The sequence below is a fragment of the Python bivittatus genome, unplaced genomic scaffold (assembly GCF_059951505.1).
Source record: "Python bivittatus isolate LINGU-HERP-01145 unplaced genomic scaffold, Pbiv_v1 ctg000330_np1212, whole genome shotgun sequence".
Taxonomy (NCBI): domain Eukaryota; kingdom Metazoa; phylum Chordata; class Lepidosauria; order Squamata; family Pythonidae; genus Python; species Python bivittatus.
In genome coordinates, this window is record NW_028277058.1 from 44,691,795 (window position 1) to 44,709,295 (window position 17,501).

General features: G+C 39.2%; 1 protein-coding gene across 1 annotated transcript in view; it reads right to left on the minus strand.

Moving 5' to 3' along the window:
- The window catches only part of LOC103060488 (cystine/glutamate transporter-like), a 38,755-nt gene extending 22,720 nt beyond the window's left edge, over positions 1-16,035 (minus strand). The window contains exons 1-2 of the mRNA XM_088141129.1: positions 15,846-16,035; positions 2,757-3,060 (exon numbers count right to left, since the gene is read on the minus strand). Of these exons, the coding sequence (XP_087997255.1) occupies positions 2,757-2,952 (196 nt within the window). The 5' untranslated portion in view covers positions 2,953-3,060; positions 15,846-16,035. The remainder of the gene's footprint in view (positions 1-2,756; positions 3,061-15,845) is intronic.
- Between the last annotated feature and the right edge of the window lie 1,466 nt (positions 16,036-17,501).

A 17,501-nucleotide genomic window follows, 5' to 3' on the forward strand; every position in this document is an offset into this window, starting at 1 on the left:
GTGTGCGTATATCTTTATGTGCAGATAAGCACATACTGTACATACAAATGTTATCAAATCACGTCAGGCCTGGGGTTAATGTACTGGGGCAGGGGGCAGGCTACTGTCTCGGTTTTAAGGTTGCTTTGAGTCTGGGCTGTCAAGTTCCATTTTATATTTTTAATTGTTTTAATTATTATTATATTTTGTAATGTAATGTAATGTAATATAACATAATCGTGGAAATAATAATAATAATCTGCTGCAAGAAGATCGCACAGACTGACTATAAACAATGGCAAGACAAAGGAGCAACAACGGTGCACTGGAATATCTGCAAGAAATGCCATCTGCCTGCAAGCAAAAACTGGTGGGACCACAAACAGACAAAGTAATAGAAAATGAAGAAGCCAAAGTGCTCTGGGACTTTAGAGTTCAGATAGACAAGCACCTGCCACACAACACCCCAGACTTAACAATTGTTGATAAGAAAGACAAAAAAGTCTGGCTAGTGGACGTTTTGCCCTGAAGTCAGATGCTATTCCAAAGCCACAGGGAGTTAATGTGCAACTAAGATGAATAAGGAACTTATCAGAACATAGCCCAAGAAGTACTCAACATTGAATGTTGAAACTTGGAAGGTTTCATGGAAGGAAACGTGACCCATGGGATATCTAGTCTGTAGCCTTCTGATACGTATTCATATTAGTGCATTTTCTGAAATTTATACTGTATTTATTTCACAGTAAAAATCTATTTGGGGAGTTATAACATAAAGTATTTTCCCTCTCTAGTATCTGCCCAAGAATGTGATGTACTGGAGCTTTTGATGATATGATGAAACTAGTCAGCTGAATCTCCTCATAGAATGATTTTATTTAGCTGTTTTATCAAATTTATTGATAAATTTATAAGGCCACCCACTCCAGAAGGCCTTATGGTTTGCTTCAATGTCCTGTAAAAGATATTCATGGTTGATCTTCCTAATATCTGGGGGGAGAAGACAGAAGTCGTGCACTTCTCCAATGTTTCTAAATTTTGTCTTTCTTCTTTGGGTTCTAGATGGCTTCTAAACTAGTCAGCCGAATCTCCTCATAGTTTCATCATATCATCAAAAGCTGCAGTACATCACATTCTTGGGCAGATACTAGAGAGGGAAAATACTTTATGTTATAACTCCCCAAATAGATTTTTACTGTGAAATAAATACAGTATAAATTTCTGAAAATGCACTAATATGAATACGTATCAGAAGGCTACAGACTAGATATCCCATGGGTCACGTTTCCTTCCATGAAACCTTCCAAGTTTCAACATTCAATGTTGAGTACTTCTTGGGCTATGTTCTGATAAGTTCCTTATTCATCTTAGTTGCACATTAACTCCCTGTGGCTTTGGAATAGCATCTGACTTCAGGGCAAAACAAATGCTTCCTATATCATGAGTATAGCTATTGCAATACCTGGAGACAGCAGAATAGAAGAGAAAAAACTGGAGAAAACCACAAAATACAGACTTGCAAATAGACTGTGGCAAAAGAAAGCAAAGATAGTACCAATAGTAATAGGAGCCTTGGGTGCAATCCCAAAACATCTGGAGCACCACTTGAACACCATCAGCATTGACAAAATCACCATCAGTCAATTGCAAAAGGCAGCTTTACTTGGAACAGCTTATATTCTGCAACAATATCTTTGACACCATCAGACAACATCTGCCTATCCCAGGTCCTTGGGAAGGACTTGATAGGTAGATAAAAATGCCAAATCCAGTCTAAACATCTGGCTGACTGTGCAACCAACCATAATAGTAATAATTTGCCGCCTTCTCTTTTGGGGGGGGGATGTATTTTTTCTTTGTTTGGCAATGCATAGGAGCCATCTAGAACCCAAAGAAGAAAGACAAAATTTAGAAACATTGGAGAAGTGCACGACTTCTGTCTTCTCCCCCCAGATATTAGGAAGATCAACCATGAATATCTTTTACAGGACATTGAAGCAAACCATAAGGCCTTCTGGAGTGGGTGGCCATAATAAATTTGATAAAACAGCTAAATAAAATCATTCTATGAGGAGATTCAGCTGACTAGTTTCATCATATCATCAAAAGCTCCAGTACATCACATTCTTGGGCAGATACTAGAGAGGGAAAATACTTTATGTTATAACTCCCCAAATAGATTTTTACTGTGAAATAAATACAGTATAAATTTCAGAAAATGCACTAATATGAATACGTATCAGAAGGCTACAGACTAGATATCCCATGGGTCACGTTTCCTTCCATGAAACCTTCCAAGTTTCAACATTCAATGTTGAGTACTTCTTGGGCTATGTTCTGATAAGTTCCTTATTCATCTTAGTTGCACATTAACTCCCTGTGGCTTTGGAATAGCATCTGACTTCAGGGCAAAACAAATGCTTCCTATATCACGAGTATAGCTATTGTAGGAAGAAGAAATTATATATTAAATTATATATCTGAACACTTGTCTTCCTCTAACTGAGTCAAAACATATCCTCTGTTCTGGAACTTCCATCTATCATGGATGGATTTAATGTAGAACAGACATCAGGATTCAAGCTCTTCTTTATTCAGACATGATGGGTTGGTAGAGCAAAGAGCTATTGACAGGCCGTCTGCTAGCCCACAGTACTACCAATACAGATAGTGAGGTATGACCATAGCAGCTACCAATTCAGCAAGGGTCAGTAACATCAGGCCAACAGAACTTCAGATCCTCCAAAAGCTGAAGACAAAAGAAACTCACCACGCACCAAACATAGAGAGAATTCCACAGGCAAACCAGACAATTAAGGAGAGGCCCACATTGCCGGAGTTTTTCAGGACACCCTTGGGAGAGATGAATATGCCACTGCCCACCATGCTCCCAATGAGAAGTGAAAAGGCCCTGAGGAGTGTGATCTTCTTCCTAAGAAAGACAGCCTCTTCTTTCTTCTTAGATTTTCCCATGGCTAGTGTGATTCTGGATCTGTAGAAGAGTACACAAATGCCAAAGATTCTGATGCTGGTGAGTGACTTGATATACCATAAAGATCCTTCCCTGGTTTGTTGATCAACCTATATTGAAAAAGGAAGAGCATTCATTTTTAAAGTTAATAGTTAGGGTAGAATTGTATATTATGAAGGAAATATAGAGTTCTTATACCTATATTTGCATCCTGACATTAATGTGGTGGCAGGGACACCTCTTGTAGGTGTGCAACAACCTAAATTACATCCACTAATGTCTATATAATGATAGCCTAGTTGATCTTCTGTTTCCCAGCTACTAAGGGACCTTCCAAAGGAAGAAACTCAATCATTATTTGCTGGTTTATTCTTCCCATCTAAAAGTATAACCTGTTAAATATGTGGCCTTAACTCCAGCCAGATTTCTTCTCGCTTCTTTGTTTCTCCCTACCCACACCCAGAGATGCCTGATTAAGAGTTCACAGTTCGTAATTATTTTGAAAACTTCCATCTGATCTATGGAGTTTACAGGTAGTTCTCGTTTAGTGACCACAATTGGAACTGGCAACTCAGTTGCTAAATGACACAGTTGCTAAGTAGAAAATCATGTGACTGCAACTATGCTTACGATCTTACTTGTGTCTTCCTTTTTCCCCACTCCTCTCCTCATTTGGAATGCTCACCCCAGCTCTGGGATAATTATCAAGGAGGGAATTAATGTTTGTATTTACATTCATTGGAAAGGAAGGGATTACACAAAAGTAAGTAGGCACACATTGGGGAACAAACAGCTGGCACTAGTGCATTCCTTTCAATGTGTATTCCTCAATGTGTGCCTCCCTACTCTCTTGTAATCCCTTCTTCTCCAATCTCTCCACTCTGCAAGGGGGAAAAATAAAAAAGGGTCAGGCACAGGACAATGCATACTAACTGACTGTAATGGCGAACATGTGACTGAGAGAGAGAGACACTGCGAAGGTTGTAAATGGTTGCAAAGTTATTTTTTTCAGCCCCATCATAACTTTAAATGGCCACTGCATGAGGCAGTCGATAAGCAAGGTCTACCTGTATTGTCTTAATAACTTTGGCTTTTTTGTATGGCTTCTCCTTCCCTACTCACTGTTTCCCTTGCCCTTGCCCTTGACCAAGAGCTTTGGTTTGGTTCCACTCCAAAAGTCTCTGTGCTCTGTGCCCCTAGTCACATGCTAGTATCCCCAATGGGCAGCCAAATGAAAAAGTCAAATCAATGTAATGGGGAGTATGGGGTGTCTACTTTCCCACTGATCAGAAATCTTACCAATCCCCACCTTCCATCTCTGCAGATCTCCCTATTCCCCTATGCTGTGAAGGCACCAAAGGATCATGGTGCCCTCAACAAGACTTTTCCCAGCCAGACCAGCATGGCTTTTCTCATCACCATGAGACAAGGACAGCAGTCCAAAGATGGAGGGTTTAGAGAATGAAGATTGGGTCTGTCATTGATGGTCATGACCAGGACAGTTGTAGGCCATTGTGGGAGCAGCTCAGAGGATTTGAGGAGCGCTTGGGGGTGCCAACACTAACCATACAGCATTGCCCTGAAACTGAAAATAAGGAGATAGAATTGGTAGTCAAAGAGAAAACTAATCAGCTCTTCCTCATCTCCTAATGTCTTCCAATATACTCACATTCATATTATTTCTGAAACAAGTTTGGGAAGGTCCTAACAATACATGATCCAGATAATATTCATTATACATATGGTCATTAAATGACATCTCTTTTCAATATCTGTATTAGGAATAGATAACCTGGTGCCATCCAGAGATTTCGGATTACAACTCACATAATTTCTTACAATGGGCCTGCTGTGTAGGAGAGTACCTTCCATTTTTAAAGTATCGTGTTTAAGCAGTAATTTTGTATATGTAGCAATTTATGTTCACTTGTATAGTAATGCAAGAAAGGACTCTCATATGAAACATTACAGTTTATTTATTGGCCATATGAAACTCTAGGAACAAATCATCGTCATAACAATAACAGTAACAGTAAAATTAACCATTCTGGCACCAAAGATTTTACATAATCAATCTCTAAAGACCTTTGGTAGAAGTCTAGTTTCACCAGCCTTTGGAAGACTATAAGAGTACAGTCATCCTCATCTTAGGGGCAAGCTGTTCCAAAAGACTGGAACCCCTCCTCCCAAGATTGTATCCCACAATAAGAGGGGATTTTCAGCTGGCGCTCCTGGTTATCTTGGTTGGCCAGGCAGTCTCTTAGATACCTCCTCCCTGAGCCAGATTGTGCTCTATAGGTATTGAATTGCACTCAGAAATACCCTGGTAACCAATGCAGTTCCTGCTTCAGTGGTGGAACATGGCAGTACTGTGACTGCCCCATCAACTGCAGGCTGCTGTGTTTTCACCCAGCTGAAATTTCTGATGAAAAGTACATCTTTAGCCAGGTAAGATTATAACTGGCACACCAGCAAAAGCTGGGCAAAAATCTTTCTGGCCACAGCTTTCACCTGCTCTTCCAGCAGGAGCTGTGAGTTCAAAAGACCCCTAAGCAGACAGAGCCTGCTGTCTCTGAGGGAGTACAACCCTATCAAGAGACAAAATTGGTGTTCACTTGGACTCACTAGGCTTCTCAATTAACAATCCTTCTATCTCGTTTCTTCCCTATCCAGACCCTGAGAGCCTCCAGCCATTGGGTCAGGACTTCTATCACATCTGGCCCAAGTGGAGATACATAGTTGGGTATCACCAGCAAACTGATGATAACACACTATGAATCTGCATATGGCCTCTCCCACCAGCTTCATATAAATGTTAATCAGAATTGGAGAGAGGATTGAGCCCCCGGGCATCCCATTATGGTATCCCTGAAGACTCAACCTCTCCCCTCCTGCCACCACCAGCTGGACCCTTCCACCCAGTTAAGAGCAAAGCCAGTGTAAATAATGTCTTGGCATAAATGTCTCCAACTCCCAACCCTTGTAGATAGCCCAGAACAGTATCCAAGGCCATTCCAGCAAAACAATGATGGTTATGCTCCTTCAATCCAAGTCTGTACTATGCCCAAGCCTTAATCCATACTGCTAAGGGTCCAGATAATCCATATCCTCCAGTTCTATTTTCAGGTTTTGGGGTGGTTTTAAGAGTGGAAATTGGAGCAGTTTGCCTCTGGGAGATATCCCTATTCTTAATACAACCAAAACATGAAAGAACAACTCCAAATAAGTCAGTTACACCCCTTTTCATGAAATCACAACATCCTGGTTAGCCTCTTAAAACACCTTAGAAGGTTAAGAGGCTGCACTATCCCTTAAACTGTGTCTATCCCAGAGTTATAGCACTGAAAAGTGTTAGCTCGTCTACAAGATCAGAAAAACAATATGCTACAGTCTTCCTAATAGTGGACCACATTACTAAAAGGATGTGGCCCAGCCCTCCTAATGCATGGAAAACTAGATGGAAATTCATGTCTCAACTGAATCCCACAAGACAAAGAAAAAGGAATTGCCCACAGTCCACAGGTATATTTTAGGCACTGGTTTTGGAGAAACATATCTATACAATTCCATTTTTTTTAAGCTGCTCCAGTTAAGACAGTACTATTTCTATGCCTCAGGACATTCTCCCCTCATTATCTAAGACTGCCTTCCTGCCTTAAGAAATATGACTGTGCTGTCCACCCTACTTGTGAACTATTGAACAGATTTCCTGACTTTCAAAAATGATCAGAATCTTTAAAAGCAGTTGGAGGGGAAATCTGTATCAGGTGTATATGTGTGCAAAGAAGGACTAATCTTTTCTATAAGCGCTAAATAAAATGCTTCTTTGTGGTACCTATTAGCATTTTTGTAGGCAGGGAAAAAACAGAACAAGCACAATTCCAAACATTCTTCCACCCTAATAGCAATTTCCAGTCAGGGAGAAAGAATTAAACATCTTGATTCACTTTGCCCAATCCCCACAGCTGCTTTTTCCATTAATAAATAAATAAATCAGGTATCATATATGTAAGATGATGTTTGTTCACTAATTCTGCAGAAAAGTGTACAGAGTTCTCCAATAGGGTTTGTCTGTTCTAACTTGTACAACATATTCGAATGTGACGTTTTGTTCTAGACATTCTTTTTGCCTCCATTTCAGCGGGTAGCTGCTAGAAGCAGGGCCTTTTCTGTTGTAGCATCGGTTTTATGGAATGCTCTTCTTAAGATGGGGCACCCAGACCCATATTTCATACCACATCAAAAATCAACCCTTCAGAAAGGTCTTTGGGTCAAATTTATATAAGATTGGCTCCCTGTTTGTTTTTTTAAAAAATGATTTATTTATCTGCTTCTGTTTTTGATCTCAGAGTTTTAACCACCTCTGTTCTTGTCTGATGTATTTTTAATTTAGATTAGGAATAATTTCATATTTTTTTAATTTGGTGGTAGTACCTTTGTTTTTTGTTTTCTGAGCCGCCGAATTCCATGCAACTGACAAAGCAAGGTAAACTGTTCTGAACTCTTTATGAAAAGATTAGGTGAAAAACTGTATATCTCAGAGAGCGAGTCTTGTTTTTCTATCTGGGAGAAATCATACACATCTGGGACAACTGTTCCTTAAGCTTAAATCTCCAGTCATAGTTTCAGGTTGCTTGGTTAACCTGAAAGACTCTTAATTGCTATGGCTTTATATATCTCTTAAGATATTCTGGAAAATCTCCTAATGTAAAGTTTGATCCTTTCTAATACCTGTCTTTATTTCCATATTCTCACTGTAAACATAAGCCGGCCTTCTGTCAGCATTTTTTCTCTTCCACCAATTTCCTCTTAAAATACGTGTATAGAATATTTTGTATTTCTGTTATACCCCTTTCCTCTTTAAATAGGTGTATACCATTTTTAAACTCTTGTATATAAGCGCTGCAAATATTTTTACTGTGTCCTGTAAAATAGCAGACCTTCAGGTGACAAGAAGTCCTAGAGATATAGCATCAAGCATTTTCTCTAGGTTTTTTTTTTTTTTTGACTGGTTTCAACTATTGCAGCTCACATTCTGTGGGATTTTAAAGATACCACACATTTAAATGTGATATTTATACATCAAATTCATTCTTATTATGAATAGAGGAGGATACAGCCAGTACATCCATTAATCAAAGTCAAATGGATATCCCCTTTAGTATGAAGAATGGCTCCCTTTGATGTCAGTTCTGTATTTAGGATACCAGAAAGTCAGAAAGAAAAACCGTTTATCATTTCAAAAGTGTCGATTTCCTGTTCTCCTTAATGTATATTAGCTAACTTGGAAAATTAGATATGATAGTTCTAATCAATAAATGACTGTTGTTCTGCATCAAAGACAGAATTAGGCACAGTTATAAGCTTATAGAAATCCGCTGAATTGTGGCCTCTGAATCTTAAGCACTTTCCTTAAGCACTTTTGAAAGCACTTTCAAAACTTGCAAGTATTTTAATAATAAAGGAAAAAACCCAATGATATGAATCTTTTAACTATCAAAATATCACCTAAAATATTAATAATACAAAAACATCTTTGTTTATTAATCAAACATGTACATTGCAGAAGATCACAGATAACAGGACTGAATCCCGGGTGGTAGAATTCATAGCATTTCCTAGTACAGAGAGGTAGGCAACACTGAGAACAGGGTCTTGGTATTACTGGGAATAGGATGCATCAGCAGTAGGGCTCTCAGATCTGGGCTGCAAAACTCCACACAACCACTATATGGCAATACTGTATGATATTAGAGATTTCTACATTGTTTTGCTCCCATCTACTGGCTTCCAGATTTTTGCACCATAAATCTGCTAATTCTGGTCATGTTTCTTCCATTTGTGGATCCACACTAACCCCAATATGATCAACAGCTACTTTTTTAACCCAGATACCTGGTCTGCTCTAGCTCTCTTTCCTGCCATCTAGTGATCATCTGGATTCTTGCAGCCTGGATCTGATAGCCCTAGTAGCAGGGAATCAACACCATTGGGAGCAGGACCCAAGAAGCTGTTCCCAAGTAAGCTAAGTCTATCTAGCAGATCACAGGTGCCCTGTGTTTATTTCCAAGAGTAGAGTTGTCTACTTGAATGGCTATCAGAAAACAATTCTCCACTCAAAGATGTCCTTCCCCAAACATTTCAAATCTGTTTTAGAGATTAAAAAACATTTTAAAAGGGACCTTAAAATTGACCGTCAACAGTGAATATCTGGGCATCATATTGAGCCGGCAATTCGGTCAGCTGATTACTGGTCTTCCCATTATGAGATGTATTTATTTTTTGTTGGGATGCTTCACAAGACGCACTGGTGCCAGTGAAAGCTTCTTTGAATGCGCTTTCTTCCCTTCCCCCACTCTCTCATTCTCTCTGTAATATGTGGATATCCACATATATCCATGCATGCATTTTTTTAACAGTCCATTTCATCTTTTTGCCCATCTAAGAAAAATGTGATATACCAAAAGTCTTTGCGCATTTATGTGAAACAGAATAGATAGCACTAAATCAGACAGGCTGCTGCCACAAGGCTAATATTTTGTAGATCTTTGATACATTTGTGCACCGTATTTGTTTGCTTTATTGTCTGTTTCTCCTTGCTCTCACATGGATTTGGAAGGTCACAAATGCATCCATTTGGGTGCACTATTGATACTTCCAACTTTGTAGATGGGGAAATTCAATGTTAATATTGAACATGAAGCCTCCGTGGGATTGGTGGACTGAAATGGAGTCTCACCCCCACACACAATCATAAAAGCACAGAGATTTCCCCAGCATGTGTCTCAAGCACATACCATTTTACAGAAAAGAATAGGGGAGTTCTGCTCATATAGAGCTCTGTTGATCTAAGTACCAGACATTCAAAAGCATGAAATCTAAGTCTATTTCTTCTCCACTATTTTAGGGGGAGATATTACTGCTTACTTTTCATAAAGTGAAATATCTTGATAAAGCAAATCACTTTGGCTTTTGAAGCTGGATTCTTTTATATAATGGATTAAAATTCAAGCATGTTAATCCTTGTAACTACACTTAATACTGTGCTGCATGTGTATGGTATAAATGCAACCTTTATAAAGGTTTTTGTTGTTGTTGTTGTTCACACTGTGTGGCTTTTTGGCTTTTAACTCTTCCATCTCATTACACTGTATTTTTACTCAAAGCATCAGGTGATAGTTCAACAGTTCCCCACTTCTGTTATATAAATTGAGACCAATTTAAGCATTTTACAGAAGAAAGGGATACTCATTGGTCAGTTTGTGTGTGTGTGTGTGTGTGCGTGTGTGTGTATGTGACAGATTGAACCAAATTAAAATAGCTGTCAATGCACTGGCAAAATACGGCCCAAACTATTTGTTAATCGGGCAGAAAAAAATAGGTGTTGTGAAATGAGTAGATTTGAAAATGATAATTTGAACAGAGCCAAAAAGTTCAAGCGTTCACACCAGGGTTTTTCACACTTCCACCTTGCACCAGGCCATGTCTTCATCTGATCCCCAATCTGTATCTGAGGAAGCCTTAAGTTAAGCCTTAAGCCTTAGCTGTTATGCTATAAACTAATGTGTTCCCTCTTATCCCAGCAATGTTTTGGCCATGGATATTATCAGTCTTTGGCAGCAGAGTCAGGTGACTATCAGATGGGATCAGTGCTATTCCTATTAGCCACCACTCTGGGCCATGGGCATTGTGTTCCCTGGCCATCCTAATTTGAGTAATGGGAAAATCTGGATCTTTCAAACCACGTTCTCCCCCTGAACTCCAGGTCTTCAATCCAATCCTCAGCTCAGCATTCTGGCTTAGAAAGAGGGCTCAGCCCCATAATAACTGGTATTGGTTCTAGGGGCTATGTGGTGCAGTGGAAGGGCACCCTTTTGCACATACCTATTAGTTGTTAGACTATTTCTAAACAGAATTTAGTGCTAAAGTACATGGAGAAGTGGTTGCTGGTATAGCAGGGGTTTCTGTGCCATGCAACCCACCTCCATGCAGCTGTTAGTTGTCATCCAGGTTATTTGTAAATATAGAAGGGAGCAGGTAAAAATAATGAGCTGGCTACTTCAAAGCCACTAACTTTCCAATCCCACAGATGAAACCTACCTGGGAACCAGGTACTACAGCTGGGAATGGTGACAGGAGAAGGGAATGAGCCAACTAAAAAAGCTGAAAGTTCAGGGGACGGGTTGCACAGTGCAGGGGGAGAGATCCCCCTCATTTTAGTCTGTAGCCCCCCATAACACCTGTCAGCTGTTTGTTGGACTATTTTTGGATCCCACTGTGCAAAACCTGGAGTGAGTTTTGACAGATGATTAAGCTGATTAATCTACCCATCTGTCAGAGCTCACTTCTTCTCTAACTCTGTCCCCATCTCTTGTTTATGCTTTCCTGCTGGCTGGTGACATTTGGTGGTAGGGGAGAGAAATAGCACCGGAGGATCCACCAATATAGTGGCATCCACAGAAGGAGTAAAGGGAGCAGAAAGATGAAAGCAGCATTGCAGCTTCACAATGCAGGCTGTACCTTTTTTGAATGTGTGTTCTGAAGTCATGCACGCACCCAAAATGGGCAAGCTTGTGGTGTGAGACTGCTGTCGTCATTTTGATACTGCAAAGATATCATCGTTGCAATTAAATCCAGATTTACAAATTTCACAATGGTTGCTTCAATCTCTTCATAAATGGAATAACACATTGCCACAAACTTAGTTGATAGCAGCAATGGATCTCTCTCCATGTTAAATCTCCTACTGTGCCTCAGAACTATGCAATTTTGGTGCCTCTTAGAGAATTAGAAATGGTAGCTCACAGTTCCATCGTCTTAGACCAAGGATACATGAATCAATGGGCCATATTGGAGCACTGGAGCTCATGAATATCAGCAGGACAGAGAAACAAATTAGAAGCCTATTCATTCAGATAAGGGTCTGATATCTGCTGTCATTTTTTCCTTCTATGGGACAGCTGATTCTCACACCAATAAGAAGTTTAGTAACCATTTTTAAAACAATCAACATGTGCAGAATGCCTAGATTCATAACAGAAAGCTTCCTTCCCCGTACACTGAAAAAGCACAAGAAAGCAACCCAGAATCTTGCTGCCTTAAATTGCCTATATGTACATTTCTCATAAGAAAATAGAGAACCAACTGGTATTGTGTAATGCACTTAACCTTCTTTCTAATAAATAGTATTTATCAGTTTCTGACTTTCTTGCTCTTTGGATTAATTTTTTTTCTATTCCAGGTTGCCACAAGAGAAGTTTGACGCTTTACTTGTTTATCTTTCCTCTTTAAATGAAAATTACTGGTCTCCATTTTCTCCAGCAATCTCCTACGGAGATCTGTAGGAAAATTCTAGCAGATCTGAACATTTTAAGAAGCTTTTTTTCACATATACAAATCAATCTAAAGAACCCTTAGAAAATCTGCTACTTAATGCTGGGATTCCATGTTTCTTTAATGTGACTGTATTTGTAGTTTTGAAAACAGAAGCAGCCAAAACAATAGAGAGCATCAGTCAGTAGAGCCTCAGTCTAGGAGACTTGGAGGGGACCATAGGTTGTTATGAATGTTGCTTAACGTCTTTCCATAACTGTTGTAGACCCTGGTATTGAAGTTTGGACTTTCCCCACACAGATCATAGCCTTCACCTCTAATCTAAGAGTCAATCTTATGAAAGCTTATGCCACATTAAGATGACAAACAGTTTATTCTTCATTTAAACTTCACAGCCTTCCCATAATTTCCTAAGTTAGCTACACTCTAGCTATTTGTGGCATACATTCATCAACTGTAACAACAGCTCATACATAAGAAAAAGCACTTACCCAACAGTTAAAGGTGCCCTATAGAAATGGACTGATACAGTATTATTGAACCCACTGAACAACGCTGAAAATGACTTCTTTCATTTAAGCAATCTCTAGCAGTGAGAATGGGCAAAACGTTGAACTTCAGACTTACTTAATTTAGCAAAGAGCTAAAAAAGAATCTTAACTTCTTTAGAAAAATAAGCAAGGAATGTGAAAGCATTAAGTAGTGTAGATAAGTAGGATCACAGAACTGTTGAATAATAAGAACTGGTAAACTAAGAGCTGGACACAAGTCCCTTAGCAAAAAACAAACTTTTTAAGTGCAGGTTCAACTTTGGAACCAGTTGGAATCCCTCAGGAATTTTTCAGAAGCTTTGACATAATTATCAGCTTGGATTCTAATTATTAGAATGACTATGTGTTCAGCTTTAAAAGATAATACTGTAGTTTTCTTTTTTAACAGCCATCAAAGGACAATCCTCTAGTTGAAGTCTATTCTAACTGAACATTACTCTGTCAAAGTTCAGTATAAAGATAAAGAATCACAAAAAGATAGGATAAAGGTTACCATCAAAAGCTAGCACCTTTTGATCTCAGCTGGCAGACTAAGCAAGTCATCTGGCTTGTGTTTCTACTAAATTCATAGTCAAATTTCCTAAAAATCTATCAATCTGGATAAAGAATCATATGGAAATGTTATGGAAATCACTATAATTTTTTAAGTTATGCATATCATTTTTTTTTCCACTGATGGAAAATGGCCAAGCTATCATTAACAGTAGGTAAGTGCTCAAAAGCAAAAAACAAAAAAGCTTTTCAGGAAAATAACTGGGGTTTCTAAGAAGGAAGAGTGACAGTGGAGTACCCTAATACAAATAAGGAAACCCATTCTTCCATAAATGCCCACTACCCTTTGTATATTCGGAGTACTGTATTCATAATGAATATAGGCAATAATCCATGGAGATACTTATGATTTATTCAAAGCCAACCTTCCCAAATATTGCACCCCAGATAAATAGCGATTGCAAGGCTATGCTGGTTCAGAATTCTGGAAACTATATCTGAAACTTACCATATTGGGAAAGATTTGTTGAAGCTGTTAATTAAATCCTAGAGTCTTTCTGTAAAATAGGTGAAACGAAGCCAAGTTTATGCAGAAGCTAATAGTCCAATCCCCAACTTGGCTAGTAGAACTTTAGCCAAGAAAGTCTTCATTCTAGAATGGCACAGTTCTCTATTCTAGTGCTAAACATATGAAAAGGGCTTGCCTTCACCTTGTAGGGAAAGTAGGTTCCCAGGACCAGAGGCAATCTCTCAAAGACCTGGATGCAATTTCCAGAGTTCCTCCCTAATTGTAATTTTTGATATGCCAAGAGAAAATGATTGAATAGGCATAAATGCATTACTATGTATTAGTAATAAATACATAGGAGCTCATGTAATTAACCTGTCCTGATTTTAATTCAATTAAAATTAATCATAGCCTTTTCTCTGTCCCCATCCACTTTTATGTCTTGGACCTATCAACCTTTGGGAGTGTAACTTGTGGCACACTGTTCAATGGCCAAAGACGGCCTCACCCTTGTCTTTCCCAAGTCCCATGAACTGGAGAGGAGGATCACATCCCAAGAAGCTTATCATATCTCTCCCAATATCCTAAAGGGTTTTCACTCAGAATTATATTGTTAGAAGAGGTCATTTGGATCACAGGATCCAAACTCCTCTTTAGCAGAGAAATCCAAATCTAGGCATTCACAATAAATACAAATCTAGCTCCTGCCTGAACACTTCCAGTAAATAGGAACCTAGTACTCTCAGAGTAATTGGCTCTACTATTGAGCTATTCTTATTATTAAGGTTTTTTAAAAAAAAAACATGGAACCAGAATCTGCTTTCCTGCAAAACAGAAAGACATAGAGGAAAAATTACTATTTAAGAACCTGCTGTGTCTCTCTTGGAAGGAAAACAACCTTGATGATTCAAAAAACCTTAGAACCCAAAAGTTCTGCTCGTTTGGTGGGTTTCAACCTTCAACCAACCAGTCATGTTATTTTGAAGAAGCTAGGGGGGGAAACCAGCATGCTGATGCCCCAGGCCAGTTTCTTCTGTGAGCAGCAGGATCTGTTTCAGTTATTCCCAAAGAGATCTCCCCTTTTCCCATCTGAATCTCATGACTTTCCATTTTCTTGGTGACAAATGAAAAATAAGCGAGCCCTTTTCCATGCAAGGACAGGAGAGGTTTTGTCTCATCCTGTCACTGTTTTTTTAGCTGTGTTGAAGAAAACCAAAATAAACCCCAGCATTCCTGTAGGGGTCCAATACTTTAGCAAACAACTGCTTCCCAGAAATTTTAATTTCATTAACCATTTCAGCTCCAGTGATTAGCACTAGTGTTTCTCATACGAGCAAGACACTAGGAGTATCCCTCAAGGTTCCCTAAGCGTTAGGGACATTTGGCTGTGGCTCTGTTTAGAAACAAAACACCTACAGTACTTCTTCATTGGCTTACACGGCTTGCAAAGTGGGTAAGGCTCTTATTGCAGAGAATGAGTCTGTCAGGAGCAAATAACAAGAGTTTTGCAACAGAGCTTCTGTACTCAAAGGCACAAATGCTAAAAAACAGAGTGGAAGGAAAGTGGTTGCCTTGCTGCTCTGTTCAGTTTGGTTGCAGAAGCTAGATATTGTGCTGAAGATTTTCTTAACCAGTTTTCTATCAAAGCAAAGAAACGAACAGACTCTTCGGAGGCTCAAAGCAATCAAAAACTTAAACAATAAAATGAGACCTCCCAGATGCATTAAAATTAAGCAACTGTCTCCTAAATCCCACTCCCCAAATCCAATATAAAGTTTGAGGACTGCCAAAAAAATTCATCTAACACTTTGATGCCTAGTGGTTATCCTGTTTTTTGCAGCCCATATCTGCTAGCCCTCTTCAGATTCCTTGCATGCAGGCTTTGCAAAGTGACATTGCAAGAGCTTTTACATTCCTCACATCTGAAAGGCAAATAAAACAAAAATCTGCATGGCCACAAATTAAAAAAAGGTTCATTTTTAAAAAGTCTCCTTGCAGCTTCCAATATTACCTTATCGGCATTTGCAGATGACGTTCAAAGACAATTCCAATCGCATGGATGTTTTTCTGAATAGTAGAACCCAAGGAGTTGAGACAGGTTCAACCCCAAGAAAGTGTATGTTCAGATGGACTAATTTTCTAGCTAAGAATGTCTACCAACTGCCCAGAAAAAAGTAGCTTCTTCCTGAGCCTGTATCAGCTTCATCTGCAAAAGTCCACAGCAGCTTTTCACAGCACCAAAACATGCTTTATCAAGCGGCAATTAAAGGAACACTTTTTTCAAAAAGTTGGCAGTCCTATCCCTGGCTTTTCTCCAGCCCTCTGACAATTTCTGCTTCTGTGCTACCTATTCAGGAGGCTTCTCTAGCCTTCCCAGTCTGTTGATTATAACCCCCATCATCCCCAACCAACATGACCAGCTGAACATTCTGGGAGTTGTAATCCAGCACATCTGGAGGGCTGACCCAACTACTTTGAATGTAAAAGTTATTTCTTTCTGAATGTCCAAGATTTGTAAAGTTACTCACTTCTCTTTGCAAATGTCCAGCCGCTAACTTGGCAGAGCACCTTAATTCTCCTCCAGGACCAGATTCCTCCTCTGAACAAAACTCTACTGGATGCTTTCTCTGCTGTTGGGCTCTTAGCTCAGCTGTTATCTACTTATTAAAAAAAAAATAAGCCAAAAGGACAAGTTGCAGTTGACCAAGCATATTTTCTTTTTAACCCTCTGAAGCAGCTCTCCTCCTCCTCCTTCTGGCTTATTATTTAAAGTTCAACTATATATACAGTTAGTTGTTTATTCCCTACATGCCAGAAAATTTAAAACTAATGAGTACATTTCTCCTTTGTCAATAGATACCTTAGGCTGGAATAATCTTTGCTTACCTCTGTTAGTCCTCCTGAATACAGCTGGGCTTCCTTATTACTGATTCATAATTATCCTATTTTCTGGTGATTAAAAAAAATCCCCAAATAGGAAAACATCTACTTCCATGCATAATGCCATATATTATTCATTTAGACTACTACTCAAGGACAAGACCGTTTGTTCCCTGTTATTTTTTTTTTAATTTAAAACAAAAACCTCCCAGAATAACTAGTAAGAGAAAGTAAGACTTCCCTATCAGACAAGGTAGCAACCATGAGTAGCTAAAACAAATCAGAACTAAGTAAATAGACACATTGATCAGAGAGGGTTTGATGCCTGTGAATAAATACAATTTCTACCCCCTATCTAACTTTATCACATTTTGGGAATAGGCGTTAAGCCAGGTTTGTCTTCCTTGTGCTTGGCTTGCGATCTTCCCAGAGCTAATGCAATCAACACGTTTAGAAGCAAAATGCTGCAGTCAGGAACATAGAAATTAGCCTTTCTCTTATTATATCATCAGTTCATCTAGCTGCGTATTGTTTACACCTGTGTTTCTCAACCTTGGCAACTTTAAGATGCACGGACTTCAATTCCCAGAATTCCCCAGCCAGCATGCTGGCTGGGGAATTCTGGGAATTGAAGTCCATGCACCTTAAAGTTGCCAAGGTTGAGAAACACTGGTTTACACTGACTCATAGCCACTTATCAAGGTTTCAGGTATGATTTTTCTGCTCTGCCTGGATCCCAAGTGGAATTTCTGGGGTCTCTTTCATACAAGGCATATGAACTATAGAC